The 21183-nt window shown below is 40.3% G+C and overlaps 1 protein-coding gene across 2 annotated transcripts in view; it reads right to left on the reverse strand.

Annotated features, from left to right (window-relative positions):
* LOC139563269 (protein kinase C-binding protein NELL1-like) overlaps positions 1-21183 on the reverse strand; it is a 498410-nt gene that overhangs the window by 239235 nt on the left and 237992 nt on the right. For both annotated transcript variants that reach the window (XM_071381775.1, XM_071381774.1), the window contains exons 10-12: positions 19280-19353; positions 11846-11945; positions 6026-6154 (exon numbers count right to left, since the gene is read on the reverse strand). In XM_071381775.1, the coding sequence (XP_071237876.1) occupies positions 6026-6154; positions 11846-11945; positions 19280-19353 (303 nt within the window). The remainder of the gene's footprint in view (positions 1-6025; positions 6155-11845; positions 11946-19279; positions 19354-21183) is intronic.

Consider the following 21183-nt stretch of genomic DNA (forward strand, 5'->3'; position numbering starts at 1 on the left):
GGTCTTGGAGCTGGGGGGGAAGTGCAAATAAAATGTAGATTAAATAAACATCTACATTTTGAATGTCTTTTATCATGTTATTTTATTAATGAAGCATAAAGATGTTGATGAAGAACTGTTAGGGCCAAATTGGGGGATTTTCACACCTACAGCAGCTGGGCTATGAAGAGTTGCTTGTCAAATCATAAACCATGTGCCATGGAATGTCTTCCCAACTATTTTGCAATCTACAGTGAAAAACAAGTGTTTGAAAACCTGTTTTCAAAATGCCTCCAGCTGTCCATCACTAAAAACTCAGCATCTTGTTTACATCTTGTTTACATTCTTTATTGTAAACACAATGTCACAAATAAATTGTATCTACCATTCCAATTACTTTTAGAGTTTACAAATGTGTGCTTATCATGTCATTTTTAGTAAGTAATATGCTACAGTCCAGTTACAGCTTGTTCTGATCAAGTAGAAACAAAACAAAAAGTAAATTTTTGTGGGTGTGTGTGCAACACAGAGGAATAGCAATGATCACACTATTGTTCAGGAGGAACGGACAATTTAATGTCAATTTATAAACCATGTGCCATCAAAAATCTCTTCCCAACTATTTCGCAATTTATATGGCTCTCGAACAATAATAACATTTAGAGGATTGGAGGATTCTAAATTGTTTGTTAAAAGAATTACAATATTTTGGAGATTATTTTGTTTTCAAATAACAGAAAGTGAGCGATTGTAATCTGAATAAAGGCCAAAATAATATTTATAAAGCCCCAAAAATAGATTTAGATTTTTAGAGGGAGAGAAACCAAAAGCCTACCGTGCCTATTTTTTGGACAAGGACATGCCGGCCAGCCAAACCCTCCCCTAACCCGGACGACGCTGGGCCAATTGTGCATTGCCTCACGGGTCTCCCGGTCGCAGCCGGCACAGGTATCGAACCAGCATCTATAGCAGCGCAGTTTGCACTGCAATGCAGTGTCTTAGACCATTGTGCCACTCGGGAGGACCGATCAACAAAGTTTTTAATGCTGATCATTTGCCTTGCACAAAGTATCAAAATACAGAGTGGTGTTGCAAGAGTCTATTGTCCTGCTAATAGCCCATAATGGCGCTGTACAACGTGACCAGTCGAGAGGCTAAAGTACAACAGTAATAGCAAAATAATCCTAACATTTCCACACCCTAATTGTAGCCCAACCAATACCCAAACAGAGATTCAATGAAAATAAAAATCTTGTTGATTTATCAAGGCCAGTCCCCATGCATGTCTCAGAGCAGCGCTGTCTTGACCTCTGAATGCTGTTTTTCCCCCCTTCCACTTGCCTCTTCCATTAATTTTGAAAGAGTATTTTCCAGTTAGCAACACTTTTTGCTAACTGTTTACCTTCATTAGCCTACTTTGTTCCAATGTTTCTGTCATTCAGTGATATGTATTCCCATAATAATTCTTTATGTATCCACATGACATGTGCAAGAGACGGTGGTAATATTTTTCCTTTTAGAGACTATAATACATGGTGTTCAGGTCAGGATAACCAAAACATTTCTTTATTAAAGACTATCAGAAAGAATGTTGGTACTTCTTTATTTTGATCCAAAGTCATGAATGAGTGAGTCACTCAGCTTTATGTAGGTGCTGAGACTATATGACTGCGCCATCAACTTGATTATTTAGCAGACATCACTTGCATATATTCAGTCAACACATATATCTTAAGAATATCCTGGAATATAATTGAACATTTTAATTTCTCTTAGAATAAAACCTTAGTATAACAACAGTTTCAGTGAGTAATACTGACGAGTAGAAACAATAAAATAAGTATATTTTTCCGTGCAGGACAGAGGAATAGCAATTCCTACATTACTGTTCTAAATTCAATCACCTTCTTCATCCTCATCATTCAATTCATTGAAATAACATTTTGAAGTCTTGCACAATTATCAATTTCTATTTGGTTTATGTCGCCCATTCATTGTCAGTTAGAGACACATTAGCGCCTTGGGACCCAATAGCATAATCAGTGCTCCAACTCTCCCTTGCGCCGGTCTGGAGCAATGAAGCAGTGACGCAAGGTATCATACTAAACCTCTAATCTCAAAACTTTTGGTTGAGCAACCACTCAGTATATGGACAACATGTGTGAAATGCTTGATAATGTGTGTGATATCAACAGAGAGGTACAGTATATTTTCTGGGTGATTTAAATATTGACTGGCTTTCGTCAAGCTGCCCACTCCAAAAAAACTTCAAACTGTATCAAGTGCTTGCAACCTGGTTCAGGTTATCAGTCAACCTACCAGGGTAGTAACAAACACCACAGGAATTTAATCATCAACATGTATTGATCACATCTTTACTAATGCTGCAGAAATTCGCTTTGGGGCAGTATCCAAATCCATCGGATGTAGTCATCATATTATAGTAGCCATATCTAGGAAAACCAAAGTTCCAAAGTTTGGGCCTAATATAGTGTATAAGAGGTCATACAAGAAGTTGTGTCGAATCTTATGTTGATTATGTAAATCATATTACATTTTGCTGGTCTGTGGTGTGTAATGAGGAGCAACAAGATGCTGCACTTGAATCATTTATAAAATTGCTTATTCCAGTTACTAATAAGCATGCGCCCATTAAGAAAATGACTGTGAAAACTTTTGAATCCCCTTGGGATTGTTGAGGAATTGAAAAAAGTGTATGGTTGAGAGGGATGAGGCAAAAGGTATGGCAAATAAGTCTGGCAGCACAACCGATTGTCAAACGTATTGCAAATTGAGAAACCACGTGACTAAACTAAATAAAAATACACTATAATATGAAACACAAATAAAATTATATAAAGAATGATAGTAAAAAGCTTTAGAGCACCTTAAAGTCCATTTTTGTCAAAAAGGCAAACTCGGCTCTATCATCAAATCAGATGGCTCATTCATCACAAAACCCACTGATATTGCCAACTACTTTACAACTTCTTATGGCTGAGATCCCATTAACGTGATCGACTTGACAACAGCCAGTGAAAGTGCAGGGCACCAAATTCAAACAACAGAAATCTCATAATTAAAATTCCTCAAACATACAAGTATTTTACACCATTTTAAAGATAAACTTGTTGTTAATCCCACCACAGTGTTCGATTTCAAAAAGGCTTTATGACGAAAACACACCAACTGATTATGCTATGTCAGTACCTAGTCACAGAAAAACACAGCCATTTTTCCAGCCAAAGAGAGGAGTCACAAAAAGCAGAAATAGAGATAAAATTAATCACTAACCTTTGATGATCTTCATCAGATGACACTCATAGTACTTCATGTTACACAATACATGTATGTTTTTTTTCATAAAGTTCATATTTATATCCAAAAAATTTAGTTTACATTGGCGCGTTATGTTCAGAAATGTTTTGCCTCCAAAACATCCGGTGATTTTGCAGAGAGCCACATCAATTTACAGAAATACTCATAATAAACATTGATAAAAGATACAAGTATTATACATGGAATTTTAGATAAACTTCTCCTTAATGCAACCGCTGTGTCAGATTTTTTTTTTACTTTACGGAAAAAGCACACCATATGAGTACGGCGCTCAGACACAAAAACAAGCCATACCCGCCATGTTGTGGAGTCAACAGAAGTCAGAAATAGCATTATAAATATTCACTTACCTTTGATGATCTTCATCAGAATGCACTCCCAGGAATCCCAGTTCCACAAAGAAATGTGTTTTGTTCGATAACTTCCATAATTTTTGGCCACATACCTCCTTTTTGTTCGCGCGTTTAGTTCAAAAATCCAAATTCACGACGCGCAGGCACACGTAGTCCAGACAAAAAGTCCAAATATTCCATTACAGTTCGTAGAAACATGTCAAACGATGTATAGAAACAATCTTTAGGATGTTTTTAACATAAATCTTCAATATTGTTTCAACCGTAGAATTCCTTTGTCTGTAGAACTGCGATGGAACGCAGCTAACTCTCACAGGGGCGCGCCTGAGTGAGCTCATGGCACTCTGCCAGACACCTGACTCAATCAGCTCTTATTCCCTCATCCTTCACAGTAGAAGCATCAAACAAGGTTCTAAACACTGTTGACATCTAGTGGAAGCATTAGGAAGTGCAATATGACCCCATAGACACTGTATATTGGATAGGCAAACCTACAAACCTCAGATTTCCCACTTCCTGGTTGGATGTTTTCTCAGGTTTTTGCCTGCCATATGAGTTCTGTTATACTCACAGACATCATTCAAACAGTTTTAGAAACTTCAGAGTGTTTTCTATCCGAATCTACTAATTATATGCATATCCTAGCATGTGGGCCTGAGTAGCAGGCAGTAGCAGGCAAGTATAGAAGACGTGAATTTGTTGTTGTTGTCTATCAACAATGACATGGTACCGGGGTTTGACAAACTGGATGTTACAAAACCTTAGTAAACTGTTGAAAGAAATGGTGTTTGACCAGATTCAATGCTATTTTACAGTAAACAAATTGACAACATAATCCAGGTAGAATCAGGAAATCCCCAGGGTAGCGGTTTAGGCCCCTTACTTTTTCAACTAAGCCAGTGTGTGTATGTATGCGAATGACTCAACACGATACACGTCAGCTGTTACCAAAACGACTGCAAAACTTAACAAAGAACTGCAGTTTTTCAGAATGGATGGCAAGGAATAAAATAAAAAGCATTGTATTTGGGACAAATCATTCACTAAACCCTAAACCTCAACTAAATATTGTAATTTATCACGTGGAAATTGAGCATGTTGAGTTGACTAAACTGCTTGGAGTAACCCTGGACTGTAAACTGTCATCTTAATAACATATTGATACACCAGTAGCTAAGATGGGGAGAAGTCTATCTATAATAAAGCGCTGATCTGCCTTCTTAACAACACTATCAACAAGGCAGGTCCTACAGGCCCTTGTTTTGTCACATCTGGACTACTGTTCAGTAGTGTGGTCAGGTGCCACAAAGAGGGACTAGGAAAATTACAATTGGCTCTGAGCAGGGCAGCACAGCTGGCCTTTAAAAGTACACGGGGAGCTAACATTAATGACATGCATGTCAATCTCTCATGTCTCAAAGTGGAAGGGCGATTGACTTAATCACTTCTTGTTTTTCTAAGAAGTGTTGTATGTTTTTGTAACAAGCTGAATGTACTGAGCTGTCTGTTAAAAGTACTAGTACACAGCCACGCATACCCCACAAGACATAACACCAGAGGTCTCTTCAAAATCCCCAAGTCCAGAACAGACTAATGGAGGTGCACAGACATAGAGCCATGACTACATGGAACTCTATTACACCTCAGGTACGTAACTGATGAAAGCAGTAGAATCAGATTTGAAAAAACAGGTAAGAATAAACCTCATGGAACAGAAGGGACTGTGAAGAAACACAAACAAAGGTACAGACACACGCACACAAGCGCTAGCACACACACTCTACACACACATATTTTAATATTTTTGTATGGTGGTATTATACATTTTGTATTGTAGATATATAGTGGAGTAATAATGTTATATGATGTACTGTTTTATATTTTCTTGTATATGTATTGTAAGTGTTTTAATGTGTTTGGACCCCAGGAAGAGCTAATGGTGATCCCTAATAAATTGAAATAAATAGAAATACTGAACAAATACATTTTGCTTCTGAATTGTCCTGCTAAACCCAGAGGTAGTTGAAACTCTCATGATCCAAGCTATGTTTCAGGCATCTACTGTATGGAATGGGCCAGGCATCTCACAGATCCACATATCCACTCAACCATAGAGATCATATCATTCCCTATAATTCAGGAATCTAGGTACAGATCTAGGATGAGCTTCCCCTACTCCAATCCTAACATTAACAATAGCGGGGTAAAATGCTAAACTGGCCCAAGATCAGCATGTAGGGGCAACTTCACTCTACTCCTAGTCCTCTTTGCAATAAAGAAATACAACATCTACACACACAAAACAAGCTCTAAGTCTACCCGTTATATACCCATCCAGATATATACCCGCCTACCTTCACAGTATGTTGAGTCCCCGTGGATGGAGGCAAAGCCGCTCTTGCACTCACACTCGGCTCTGGTATTCCGGTTTTTACACTCCGAATTCTCCCCACAAATGAGTCCCTCTGCACAGAAGTCGTAGCCTGGGAGAGAGGGGGACAAAGTTCTGACTCAACAGTCTGGATTTGACTGAGATCACACAGGGTGCTGACAGTGGGGTAGAAAATGAGCCGTACAGTAGATAAGTCAGTTTTTTCCTCTCTCGATCTGGACCCATCTATCCCTTTCATTCCCAGTAATGACTAGTGCCAGTCCCACTCTCTGTGAAACCCCCCTCTAAACCACAGTGCTTCAGGATCCAATAGCCTCTCTCCCTCGCTCCCTCGCTGGGAGGTTTTTGTAGTTGAGAGGCCGTGTGGAGGGCTCTGTCCTTACTTTAATCTCTTGATTCTTTCCTTGGTATTTTCTCTACATTTTTATTTTCTATGGTGGAGGGAACTTCTTGTCAATATGGGGGCGCTGTTTCCACTTTGTAAAAAATCGTGCCCAAATTAAACTGCCTCGTACTCTATTCTAGATCGTACAATATGCATATTATTATTACTATTGGATAGAAAACACTCTCAAGTTTCTAAAACCGTTTGAATTATATCTGTGAGTAAAACAGAACTCATTTTGCAGCAAACTTCCTGATAGGAAGTGAAAAATCTGAAATGGAGGCTCTGTTCCAGGGCCTTCTTATTCAATTGCTTGAAATCTATGGATATACATGCACTTCATACGCCTTCCACTAGATGTCAACAGGCATTGGGAGGTGAAATGGGGTGTCTAGCTTGATCTGAGGTCGAACAAGAGCTCTTGGAATGACGTGACCACTATTTCCTTTGTCTACCAAGGCGCGGGAAGGACATCAGCATTGGCTTCTGAAAAGCGTTCGGTATAGACGGCTAATATCTCCGGCTTTGATTTTATTTGATACATGTGATAATATCATCTTAAAGTATGTTTTTTCAATATAGTTTTATCCGATTATTCAAAGTTTATCGGGAGTTTTGGAGTTTTCCGTTCTCTGCGTTAGGTGAAGATGGACATCTTCGCGCCACTTGGCTAGCTAAGGTTGCTAATTCGACAGGAGAAGAGGACATTCTAAAACCAAACAACGATTTATTCTGGACAAAGGACTCCTTGTACAAGATTCTGATGGAAGCTCAGCAAAAGTAAGAACCATTTATGATGTTATTTCGTATTTCTGTGGAAAATGTTTAGTCCTATTTTCCTTCCTTTTTGCGGGCGCTGTCTCGCTATAACATAAGCTGTTTGTTATGGTAAAGTTATTTTTAAAAATCTAACACGGCGATTGCATTAAGAACTAGTGTATCTTTCATTTGCTGTCCAACATGTATTTTTTAGTAAAGTTTATGATGAGTTCTTTGGTCAGATTAGGTGACTGTCCAAAATATCTCCGGATAATTTGGTGAATCGATGCTACATATTCACAACGTATAACCACGGTTTGCAGCTCAAAATATGCAAATTTTCGAACAAAACATAAGTGTATTGTGTAACATGATGTTATAAGACTGTCATCTGATGAAGTTGGTCAAGGTTAGTGATTCATTTTATATCTTTTGCTGGTTTTTGCGAATGCTATCTATGCGGTGAATAAATGCGGTTGTATGTTTGACTATTGTGGTAAGCTAATATAATGCTATTTTGTGTTTTCGTTGTAAAACACTTAAAAAATCTGAAATATTGGCTGGATTCACAAGATGTTTATCTTTCATTTGCTGTACACCATGTATTTTTCATAAATGTTTTATGATGAGTATTTAAGTATTTCACGTTGCTCTCTGTAATTATTCTGGCTGCTTCGGTGCTATGTGTGATTGTAGCTGCAATGTAAAACTATGATTTTATACCTCAAATATGCACATTTTCGAACAAAACATAGATTTATTGTATAACATGTTATAAGACTGTCATCTGATGAAGTTGTTTCTTGGTTAGTGACTAATGATATCTCTATTTGGTCGGTTTTGTGATAGCTACCTATGCGGTAAAAAAATGGTGAAAATATGAGGTTGAGTCTTTTGCTATTGTGGTTAGCTAATAGAAATACATAGTGTTTTCGCTGTAAAACATTTTAAAAATTGGAAATGATGACTGGATTCACAAGATGTGTATCTTTCATTTGCTGTATTGGACTTGTGATTTCATGATATTTATATGCTAGTATTTACTTGTGGCGCTATGCTAGGCTATGCTAGTCAGCTTTTTACTGATGAGGATGCTCCCGGATCAGGGATGGTGATGAAGTAGAGGTTAACACACTTTTAGTTTAGCGGTACCCACAGTTTTTTTCAAAGTTATGGAGGAAGAAGACAGAGTTTTAGGTTCCTGGTTTTTGAACGGGATGTTTTGGTGCCGATTTATCCACTTTCGACTCCTTCGACTAGGGTGGTAGTTGCGAATCTGCCTCCGTTTATTACAGATGATAAAATCCGGAAAAAGATGAGTCGGTTTGCTAGCGGTTTTCATGTACTGTCGGCAGGTTTTCAGGCAGATGCCATTAAGAAGCATGTTGCTTCATTCCGGAGGCAAGTGTTCATGTTTCTGAATAACAATGAGCAACAGTTAAATGTGCATTTTAAAGTGAGGCATTGGGAGGTGCTCTACGCTGCGTTTGCCAGCACAGATAGTCTACGGTGCTTTGAGTGTAGGGATTTGGGGCATAAGAGCTTTGCGTGCCACATAAACCGGTGGGGGAAATCGAGGTCAATGTGCAGGGGGCCATGAGGCGCAGGCAGCTGAGGCTGGGCCTAGTCAGGCTAGAGATGGTGGTGTGGATGAGGCTGGGTCTAGTCATACTATGGATGGTGATGTAGCTGAGACTGGGTCTAGTCATGTTATGGATGATGGTGTAGCTGAGACTGGTCTAGTCATGTCATGGATGGTGGTGTAGATGAGGCTGGGCCTAATCAGGATATGCTAGTGGATGAGGAGAGTATAATGGGGAAGGGCAAGCGACTAGGGGCGATGGAGGAGTGTCAAGCGGAAGAGGAAAAAGGAGGAGAAAAAAGGAGGTGGGAGGGGAGAGGCTGGTGTGGTCAAAGGCACTAAGGAAAGGCACTGCTGGTGGGAGGCCCTGACCAGAGAGAAAGTGCAGCTGGTCAGAATGGGAGATGGAGATGAGGAGGAGGAAGGTGAGTCTGAGGCAGAGGATGATGAGGAGGCTTTCTTTTCAGACTCCTCCTCAATGGGTCTAAAGCTTACATCATGTCACACAGAATGGTCAAAGTACACAGTGAGGAAACTGTCAAGGTTCCTGAATGAGACTAAAGGGAAAAAGGTTCATCTTGAAGTTTCTTTTGCGATCTGGGAAAGTTTGTAAGATCAGTACAACACGCTATGAAAAATGAGGGGCATGGTATCCTCTCACCCTGAGAGGAGTCTGTTGGGTGAATATGTAAAACAAAAAAAGCACAGGTGTTGTTTCTGCAGGAGACACATAGTGATGTGGTGAAGGAAGTCGATTCGGGGCTCTGGTGAAAAGGGTCAAGTGTGCCGAGCCATGGAACAAATGTTAGTGCAGGGGTGGCAGTCCTTTTTGCACCGGGTCTGGCCGTAAAAATTTGCTCCTCGAAGAAGGTGTGTAGGGGTAGACTGCTTGTGGTAAAGCAGAAATTAACAACAAGGTGTTTGTCCTTTGTACGTTTGTAAGCACCTAACACAGGGAGAGAGAGGGGGCGTCTGTTTGGGTGTCTTAGACAGGAACTCTCAAAGGTAGCGCCTGAGGAGACGCTGGTGGTAGGCAGGGACTGGAACTGTAGACTTTAACACTCCAAGCCTGGGGGAGTTTGAGGGGGTGGGAGGTAAAGCCCTCTACAACCTTTGCATTAAGGTGAGGAACATTAGGAGCCTAACAGGAGTGAAGGTACATCAGTGACAGGGGACATGTGGGGCGGAGAGTATGGTGTGTTTTAGATTTAGGGGGCTCTACAAACTCCCAGTAAAAAAGAGGTCAGGGGACCTCCAGTGAAGGGTTCTACATGGAGCCCTGGCCACTAATAACTCATGGCACGGGTTGACCCGGGAGTCAGACAGGGGTGTCCTTCTGTATCACGAGTGAAACTGTGCATCGTATGTTTTCTGCCAAGTTAATGCCATTGATGTCTCTGTTGGAATGTCTGTGTGAGAGGTTGGGGGTGGAGTTTACAGTCGGGATGTTTATAATTGGTACAGGTATTCGAATAAGGAAAAGGCAAATGTGTGTGGTTGCTTTTCTGTTTGCTCAGGCAAACTTGGCTATTTGGCTAACAAGGAGGAAGAGGGTCAAAGGTGGGGGGATAACAGGGATGGTTATTTAATGGGATGGTCTCTGTGCGCCTTAGGATGGAATTTGAGTTCTATAAAATGATAAAAAAGTGGGGAGATGTTTCAGGAGATATGGTGTGTCGGGGAGGCAGATGGCTGGGGAAGATGGGTTGGATACACGGTTGAAGAAGTGGTGAGGTTTTGGTTATTGGGATGTGTGATGTCGTTTTGTATCGTGGGGTAGAGGGCAAGGTGAGTGAGCAGCACAGGGGATATTTGTTTTTTAAAGGGGGGTGGGTGGTGAGGTTTTAATGAAATGAGGATGTATCATTAAAGAAAGACAAAAAGTCAAAAATGTCTCTCTCTCTCTCTCTCTCTGACATGTTTTTCTTTCTTTATCCCTCTGTCTTTCCTTCTCTGTAATCTCTCTCCCTCGCTCTGCATATACTCTCTCTGATATTTCTCTCTCTCTCCCTCTCTCTTTCTTTCTCTGTCATATTCTCTCTTTCTCTCCCTCCTCTTTCTCAGAAGAGGGCTTACATCTACAAAGAATCAGAACTTGAGAGGTGGAAGTTTGGCTGACGCCATGAGGGAGAGAGAAAAGGAAATGCACTTGCAGGCCTACAGTGTGCACTCACACATCCCCCAATCCCTTTTCCGAGGGCTTTATAAATCTTTCCATTCAGTGCAATGGAAAAGGTAGAAAATGCTGACTTAATGACTAGTGGGTAAGATCCAATATAACAGGCCTCATTCAACCCATAAGGAGATAATGGCAGGTTATGAGTGGAAGATGTTCTGAAAAGGAAAAGACTCCGCTCCTCTGCACTGCACTGATGTTTATCTGAATGGCCAAATACATAGACCAATCGATAAGGCTTGGTTTAACAAATGTGCATTTGTTCAGTTGAAACTGACCATATTCATCTCCAATTATTCACATAATTTCACAGTTGCCTGCCTCTAACTGTTTCTGTGTATTCAATCTATTTACAAAATGATCTATGGATATTTAGCTAATATATCCTTTCGCTTCCAAAATGTTCGAAATTATGCAAATTGGCATGGCGAGAGCCAGTCTAAAACAGTAGGAACATTCTGCTCTGAACTCAAGCCAACAACGGATGAAACATTCATGCAGGACGTAAAGAGGCAAATAGAGCCATTTAAAATACCTTCTTCCCTACATAGTGCACTACTTTTAACCAGAGCCTATGGGCCCTGATAAAACGTTATGCACTATACAGTATAAGTGCACTATACGGGGAAAATGGAGTAATTTGGGACACACACATTGGCTCCACTCAAACAAGCAGCAGGCCGGGATTGGCTCTGTTAGCTTCTCCGTGCTCCCTTACGGGTTGTAAGGGTGGGACCAATGATAGACGGCAATGAGGAACGATTCAGTCTCATTAAATGTTGGGTAGCAGAAGATGATAGCTCGGCCAATGAGATACTGCAAGGCGAGAGGGACTGAGGGCTGAAACAGTAGCAAGCGACTTTAAAGGTGAAGGACCAACCTTTGCAGACATTGCAGCACCTGTTGTCAGGTAGGATCTGTTCCTTGAGGGTGCAGTTGAGCTCCGGACAGTTCTCTGTCACTCTCACCATCAGCCCGTTCTGCAAACACAACCCAAACACACACGTTCAAGCAACTCAAATCAATACAACTTTATTTAACCCCTCAGGGGCAATTAACATTAGATTCGAATTAGCATGTTAGAGATAGGTTGATTCCAATAATGACACGATGTCAACAAACGATTGACTTTCGTAGCATATAGCAAAGCACAAACGCAAAAGATAAACACGGACCCTTTTTGAATATGACCAGGAAGGGTTAAGTGTGCAATGCTAATTGTTTAATATTAAATGTACAATGTTATACTGTATGTTAGTTGGTTGTTTGACTAAATTAGTGTGCTTGCATCCTTGTAGCAGAAGGGTAATTATATTTTAGACTGATCCTCGACATCTGCAGAAAGAGAAACACACTACTACAGAATATAGGCACATTACCCACAACATGAATGTAAACCTGCATAGAGACAGGGATGTACACAGATTCACAAAGAAAGGGATAGAACTCAGGCTCTCCTCTCTATGAATCCGTCTTCCTCATCCTCCCATGGACTTTTGAAATGAATAGCCATGCGCACAGTTACATTCGTCAACCTGTCTCAGTTTCCGCTCTTCCATGGTCCCTGTGTGCCTCTCAAGGTGTGACGCATTGACTCAGACCCCTTAGACACCTCTCTATTTCAAAGTTACTTCAAAGTCAAACCCTTCCAGGTGCTACACCACCTGGGTTTGTTTCCCAAAATGGCACCATATTCCCTACATAGTGCACTACTTTTGACCATAACCATATGGCCCCTGGTGAAAAGTAGTGCACTATGTATAATATTTTATTTATTCCGGATCCCAGCAGCAGCAGCTACTCTTTCTGTGTTCCAATCAGAACTATATACAATAGAACAATACATAACACAACATACTATGACGTACCTACAACACAAAATCAATAATACAGCAGAAAAACAATATTAAAATGTATGTGTATGTAGTGTGTGAGTTAGCATGTTTGAGAATGCAATGTGTGTGCCTGTGTGTGTGTGTCTCTTCACACTCCTGTAAGGAACGACGCAGGAGATGAGAAGCAGGTACGGGGAGTCAACATTTAATCAGGACACAGACACAAAGACCAGGTGAAGAACAGCGTCAGCACATGGGTACAAAACGACAACTAATGCTGCAGCAGGGAATAGAGCGGGGAACAGACAGATATTGCGAAGGTAATGACAGAGGTAACTGAGTCCAGGTGAGTCCAGTAATCGCTGATGTGCTTGATGGGGAAAGGCAGGTGTGCGTACTGATGGTGGCAGGAGTGCGTAATGCTGGGGAGCCTAGCGCCTTCGCACGCCAGGGAGGGAGAGCGGGAGCAGGCGTGACAACTCCGTGCTGTTCTGATTTTACTGCTTGACTGAGTTACATGATGCGGGCACTGATGTTGGGCGATTAGGCCTGGCTCGCAGTCTGCGTTCTAATTCATCCCAAAAGTGTTCAATGGGGTTGAGGTCAGAGCTCTGTGCATGCCAGTCAAGTTATTCCACACCGATCTCGACAAACCATTTCTGTATGGACCTCACATTGTGCACGGGGGCATTGTCATGCTGAAACAGGAAAGGGCCTTGCCCAAACTGATGCCACAAAGTTGAAAGCTGCCGAAAATCCAGTGTTTCTATGTCAAACGGTTTTGATATATTTCAGTCTTCTGCGATGTATATAAAGTGTAATAATGAGATGCAAACACAAACTGTAATACATTTCAACTCTATATTTGACATGGTACAGGTGTCTCCTCTTTTAAGCCCATAACCATGTGTGTGAGGTGTATACTTTTGTTTCAAATTAGATTTGTTTAAGACTACCAAGAAACACTCTGTGGAACCCTGATTTAGCCCAATGCAGTATAAGGTTAAACAGCCACTACAACCTCCAGCTAACTTACACGACTAATAGCTAAACATAAAGAGGAGTGAGAAGGGCAAATTTCTAAATGTAATGTCCAAATGTCCCCTTTAAGCTCTCTGTTTGCTGTAATTTGAGGAAGGGAAGTGTATACACCTAGAGTACCAGTCAAAAGCTGGACACACCTACTCTTTCCAGGGTTTTTCTTTATTTTTACTATTTTCAACATTGTAGAATAATAGTGAAGACATCAAAACTATGAAATAACACATATGGAATCATGTAGTAACCAAAAAAGAGTTAAACAAATCAAAATATAATTTATATTTTATATTCTTCAGCTTTGCACAATCAAAGCATTCTCTCATCCAGCTTCATGAGGTAGTCAACTTGAATGCAAATCAATTAACATGGTGTTTCTTGTTAAAAGTTAATATGTGGAATGTGTTTGAGCCAATCAGTTGTGTTGTGACAAGGTAGGGATGGTACACAGAAGATAGCCCTATTTGGTAAAAGACCAATTCCAGATTATGTCAAGAACAGCTCAAATAAGTAAAGAGAAAGGACAGTCTATCATTACTTTAGACATGAGGGTCAGTAAATTCGGAAAATTTTAAGAACTTTGAAAGTTTCTTCAAGTGCAGACGCAAAAACCATCAAGCACTATAATGAAACTGGCTCTCATGAGGACCGCCACAGGACAGGAAGACCCAGAGTTACCTCTGCTGCAGAGGATAAGTTCATTAGTGTTAACTGCACCTCAGATTGCAGCCCAAATAAATGCTTCACAGAGTTCAAGTAACAGACACATCTGAACATCAACTGCTCAGAGGAGACTGCGTGAATAAGGCCTTCATGGTCGAATTGCTTCAAAGAAACCACTGCTTGGGCCAAGAAACTCGAGTAACGGATATTAGACCATTGGAAATGTGTATTTTTGTCTAAAAAGTCAAAATTTGAGATTTGTGGTTCCAACCGCCATGTCTTTGTGAGACGCGGAGTAGGTGAACGGATGATCTCTGCATGTGTGGTTTCCAACGTGAAGCATGGAGGAGGAGGTATGATGGTGTGGGGGTGCTTTGCTGTTAACACTTACCCAGCATGGCTACCACAGCATTCTGAAGCGATACGGCATCCAATCTGGTTTGCGCTTAGTGAAACTATCATTTGTTTTTCAACAGGAAAATGACCCAAAACACACCTCCAGGCTGTGTTAGGGCTATTTTACCAAGAAGGGGAGAGATGGAGTGCTGCATCAGATGACCTGGCCTCCACAATCACCTGGCCTCAAACCAATTGAGATGGTTTGGGATGCTCAGCATAGTTGGGAACTCCTTCAAGGCTTTTGGAAAAGCATTCCTCGTGAAGCTGGTTGAGAGAATGCCAATAGTGTGCAAAGCTGTCATCAAGGCAAAGGGTGGCTACTTTGAAGATTTGAAAACATAAATATATATTTTGATTTGTTTAACACTTTTTTGTGGTTACTACATGATTCCATATGTGTTATTTCATAGTTTGATGTTTTGATTATTCTACAATGTAGAAAATAGTTTAACAAAAAAGAAAAACCCTTGAATGAGTAGTGTGTCCAAACTTTTGACTGGTACTGTATATTATTGAACTGGCTAGTTCTCAACTTTAACAACCATGGTGACAGATGATGGAGACTGTAATCACTGTCTGAAGGAAAGCTAGCTGCACAGCACAGATTACCACTTTACAGTCTAAAGGGGGCCTTAAAACCTTTTTCCTCTCCGGCTGGCTAGTCTCATTGTAACCAACGACAAAAGTAAAACACACATTTTATCTCTGAAAAATGCCTTTTAAGATAAATGGCAGCACATAGAGAAGAGAGTACTCTTTTCCCTCAGTGGAATAATGACTTTAAGTATAGTCTACTGCACTGCAATACAGTCCCTTGTGCTGCCTGCTCCTTAAATTTAACCTGCGACCCAAATTGCAATCTATTCCCAATAATATATTACTTTTGACCACGCCTCATAGGGTCCTGTAGAGGGATCGTATTGGAACACAGTCCTGCTCCTTAGATTTACCCCTCAAACAGCCCTTTGTTTGTATGTTCATACATTACTCTCAAATGCCCTCGTATCTCACCCATGGAAGAGAAAGTAAAAAAGAAAGATTGAACATTGTCGTGACTTTACATTCATTAATCTGACGTATTTATTAAATCCACTAACTGTGTTTAATTGTTACCCGATTAGATTAATCATGTAACAACTAACTCATTAGGAATTTGTGGCACCATGGAAGAGGTTGTTTAAAGATTTACCGTCTCCCAAATTAAACTCTAATAGGTATATATCTATTTCATCGATTAACAGTCATCTTATTAATCATATCATAATTCTGAACAGTCGTAACCCCATTCATCTGCATAAACCCCAGCCTTGCTCATGATTCAGTTCTACACAAATTGCTTTAATTATTTATTTACTAGTTAAATAAAAAATAACACAGAATAAACTTACATCCTTTGCATTAGACAAAGGTCCCGAGCGGACTGACAAAATATGACGGCTTGTTACAACATAGATGGAGAGGGGGGAGAGAGAGAGAAAAAGGTACACTTATCGTCGAGACATTTCAGAACTATTCTCACAGTAGCATTAATCATATAGTTTGCACACGAACCGCCGCCCGTTTGGAATAAGAAATCATGAATGTATTTACGTGTGATTGCCTTTGTTCGGATGGAGCCAGCACTCCTTAAGAAGATTGTGGCCTTTCAGCGGCAAGCTGTATGGCTCTGATTGTCTGAAAGGGGTCTCACCTTTCCCGTCTTCTACTGTTGTTCACTCTGGAAGATAGCCAGCCATGTCGACAGTTCCCATTGGTGATGAGAGTAAAATACTACGGTGATTTGACAAGGGTAGAAGGATGTTTTGAAGAGTTCGAGATATTTTACTCAGGACAGCTAATCAGCTGTACCGGTTGACTGGGAGGGGAGTTTGTCCCCTCTTCCTCCTCGTGTTGATTACTCAGGGTTCAGGATTCAGACCACTATGGACATGAGCTGCAGCTCGCCGTCTCTCTGGTCTAAAATAAAAATATATTTCTTCACCTCGTGTTAAGGTGTGGAGCTACCACCTCATGTTTCCTGGTCAAATTTTTATTTCGTTACCAAGGCTTTTTATGCACTCTGGCCGAAGGGGACGGTGCCGTCCATCTGACAGTCACTGCAACCTCACTCGGGGCATGGCTACTTACTTATGCACAGTTTACAAGAGATAGATTCTCTTATACCTCCTAAAATCACATTCCTATCTTAACTGAAATGCATTCATAATTTTTCATATTATATGCACAATGTATTGGATGGGAACTTGACAGATAAAGGGGATATACTTTCCGAAGAACAGTATTTCGTCCATACAGTTAACTTCTCTAGGGTAGGGGGCAGCATTTTCACAATTGGATGAAAAGCATACCCAAATTCAACTGCCAGCTACTCATCCCCAGAAGATAAGATATGCATATTGTTAGTAGATTTGGATAGAAAACACTCTGAAGTTTCTAAAACTGTTTGAATCATGTCTGTGAGTATAACAGAAATTATTTAGCTGGCGAAAACCCGAGGACAAACCATTCAGATTCACATTAAGTGTCCTGTTAGATAGAAGCGCGTTAGCAGAACACTGGCTTTAGTTGGTTTTAATCCTGTATTGAACACAGATCATCCCGTCTTCGATTTTATCGATTATTAACGTTTAAAAAAATACCTAAAGTTGTATTACAAAAGTAGTTAGACATTTTTTGGCAAAGTTTACAGGTAACCTTTGAGATATTTTGTAGTCACGTTTGAGCAATTTGGAAGCGGTGTTTTTCTGGATAAAACGCGCCAAATAAATGGACATTTTGGATATATATCAACGGAGTTAATCGAACAAAAGGACCATTTGTGATGTTTATGGGACATATTGGAGTGCCAACAACAGAAAATCGTCAAAGGTAAGGCATGAATTATATTTTTATTTCTGCGTTTTGTGTCGCACCTGCAGGGTTGAAATATGCTGATCTCTCTTTGTTTACAATGGTGCTATGCTCAGATAATAGCATCGTATGCATTCGCCGAAAAGCCTATTTGAATTCTGACATGTTGGCTGGATTCACAACCAGTGTAGCTTTAATTTGGTATCTTTCATGTGTGATTTAATGAAAGTTTGATTTTATAGTAATTTTCATAGTAATTAATTTTAATTTGGCGCTCTGCATTTTCTCAGGCTTTTTGCCAAGTGAGACAGTAGCGTCCCGCCTAAACTCAGATTTTATGATATAAATATGAACTTTACCGAACAAAACATACATGTATTGTGTAACATGAAGTCCTATGAGTGTCATCTGATGAAGATCATCAAAGGTTAGTGATTAATTTTATCTCTCTTTCTGCTTTTTGTTACTGCTCTCTTTGGTTGGAAAAATGGCTGTCTTTTTCTGTGACTTGGCTCATACCTAACATAATCGTTTGGTGTGCTTTCGTCGTAAAACCTCTTTGAAATCGGACACTTTGGCTGGATTTACAACAGGTGTATCTTTAAAATGGTGTAAAATACTTGTATGTTTGAGGAATTTAAATTATGGGATTTCTGTTGTTTTGAATTTGGCGCCCTGCAGTTTCACTGGCTGTTGACGAGGTGGGACGCTACCATCCCACATACCCTAGAGAAGTTAATGACATCACAAAATTAAAAGCAATATTACATTTGTTTTCTATAGCTCCCCACTGACCATTCCCCACATTCTTCTGTTAGAAATATTGTTCCACTATCCACATTTGACCGTGTTAGAGTTTCTGCGGGGAAAGACTGAAACAAAGCAATTCCTTTGGTTGATACTAAAGGCGGAGAAAGAGCCCGCCTTCTCCTGTGATTTACAACAGGGTGTGAACTGTCAAACCAGCAAGATTCCCTGGTCCCCTCTTCTGTGGGTGAGAGAAGGACTGGTTATTGTCAATCATTGCCAAGCTGATCTGACCCATTGTGATCCTCACAGTACAGGCATGACAACATATTGTGTCTGGGCTCTGAGAACTAATAAAGCCAGATGGATAATTAAATAACACAGAGATCAATCTACAGAACCGAGTTGTACAACTTGCTTGTCACGATACCAGTATCACAATAATATGATACTCGATTTTCCATGGCAAGAAGGAAAACACGAAGCACACTCAACTCTTTGAAAACCTGCTTTATGTAAAATCTTGTGTGCTATAGCTTCGAATATACACAAATTTGACTCTGGGTGACACGTAATGCTGTTTGTTTCTTTGTTTCCAACATTAGGACCGTTTTCCTCATGAAATGAAGTCTGCTTCAGGTTTTGTTTCCTTGCCATGACTATCGTGATACTTCACAGTACTTCTGAGTATCACGATACTTCACAATAGTTCTGAGTATCACAATAATGGTATTGTTACAACCCAAATGCTGTTAGTCAGGGAGGGATGGAGCCGTTGTTACCTTGCATTCTGTGCACCTTTTTGTTAGCAGGCGCTGGCCCTCTGACAAAGTTTGGGCCATGTAAGTGCATTTTGCTGTGGGGACAAAGGAAAAGGACATTATCATTGGTGATATGTGAGTATATATACAGTAAAGCAATTCTGGTATTAGGGTTGCAACATTCCGGTTACTTTTCAAAAATTCCCAGATTTTCTATACATTCCGGTTGGAGGATTCCCAGATTTCCTGCTTTATTCTCTCCTGATTTCAGCCATATTCCAACCAGGATTTCTGTAAAACCTGGGAATTCTGTGAAAGGTACTTGAATTTTGCAACCCTATCTGATACACTAATTAGGAAGGCCTATGTGACATTTCGTTGATCAATATATTCTCAACCCATTCTATTGAGTCTGTTGACAAAATTATAATCAAAAGGTGCACCATATTTAAAGGGATGGCTTAAGTTGAAAATGTACTGAAAATGCTATTGAATGACAACGCCATGAGAAAATATTTTGGCCAGCAAGTGGGCGGGTTTTCAGCGGTTGAATGACATTTATACAGAGTGTGCAATGTAGCCACACCTGAAGAGCGCATTAAGCACATGAATAAAGTCTGTACACCAAATAGTGAGAAGTGCATAGGAAAGGTGTGTGTAGGAAAGTCATACATTCTATAGTCGGGACATGGCCCTAAGAGCTTTGCACACCTGGATTGTACAATATTTGTCCATTTTAAAATTCTTCAAGCTCAAGCTCTGTCATCTTAATTGTTGATCATTGCTAGACAGCCATTTTCAAGTCATGCCATAGATTTTCAAAACGATTTAATTCAAAACTGAAGGCCACTCGTGAATATTCAATGTCATCTTGATAAGTAACTCCAGTGTAGATTTGGCCTAGTCCTGCTGAAAGGTGAATACATCTCCCAGTGTCTGTTGGAAAACAGACTGAACCAGGTTTGCCTCTAGGATTTTGCTTGTGCTTATAGCTGTATTCCATTCATTTTGATCCCAAAAAAACTCCCTAGTTCTTGCCGATGACAAGCATACCCATAACATGATGAAGCCACAACCATGATTGGAAATGTAAAGAGCGGTACTCAGTGATGTGTTGTGTTGGATTTGCCCCAAACAAAACACTTTTTATTCAGGACAAAGACTACATTTCTTTGCCACATTTTTTGCAGTATTACTTACAGTACCTTGCAAAAGTATTCACCCCTTTGGCGTCTTTCCTATTTTGTTGCATAACAACCTGTAATATAAATTGATTTTTATTTGGATTTCATGTAATGAACATACATAAAATAGTCCAAATTGGTGAAGTGAAATGAAGAAAAGAAAAAAGAAAAAGTGGTGCGTGCCAATGTATTCACCCCCTTTGCTATGAAGCCCCTAAATAAGATCTGGTGCAACCAATTACCTTCTGAAGTCACATAATTATTTCAATAAAGTCCACCTGTGTGCAATCTAAGTGTGACATGATCTGTCACATGATCTCAGTATATATACACCTGTTCTGAAAGGTCCCAGAGTCTGCAACACCACTAAGCAAGGGGCACCACCAAACAAGTGGCACTATGAAGACCAAGGAGCTCTCCAAACAGGTCAGGGACAACGTTGTGGAGAAGTACTGATCAGGGTTGGGTTATAAAAAAAGATCTGAAACTTTGAACATCCCACGGAGCACCATTAAATCCATTATTAAAAAATGGAAAGAATATGGTGCCACAACAAACCTGCCAAGAGAGGGCCGCCCACCAAAACTCACGGACCAAGCAAGGAGGGCATTAATCAGAGAGGCAACAAAGAGACCAAAGATAACCCTGAAGGAGCTGCAAAGCTCCACAGCGGAGATTGGAGTATCTGTCCATAGGACCACTTTAAGGCGTACACTCCACAGAGCTGGGCTTTACGGAAGA

Source organism: Salvelinus alpinus, chromosome 33, assembly GCF_045679555.1.
Source record: "Salvelinus alpinus chromosome 33, SLU_Salpinus.1, whole genome shotgun sequence".
Taxonomy (NCBI): Eukaryota; Metazoa; Chordata; class Actinopteri; order Salmoniformes; family Salmonidae; genus Salvelinus; species Salvelinus alpinus.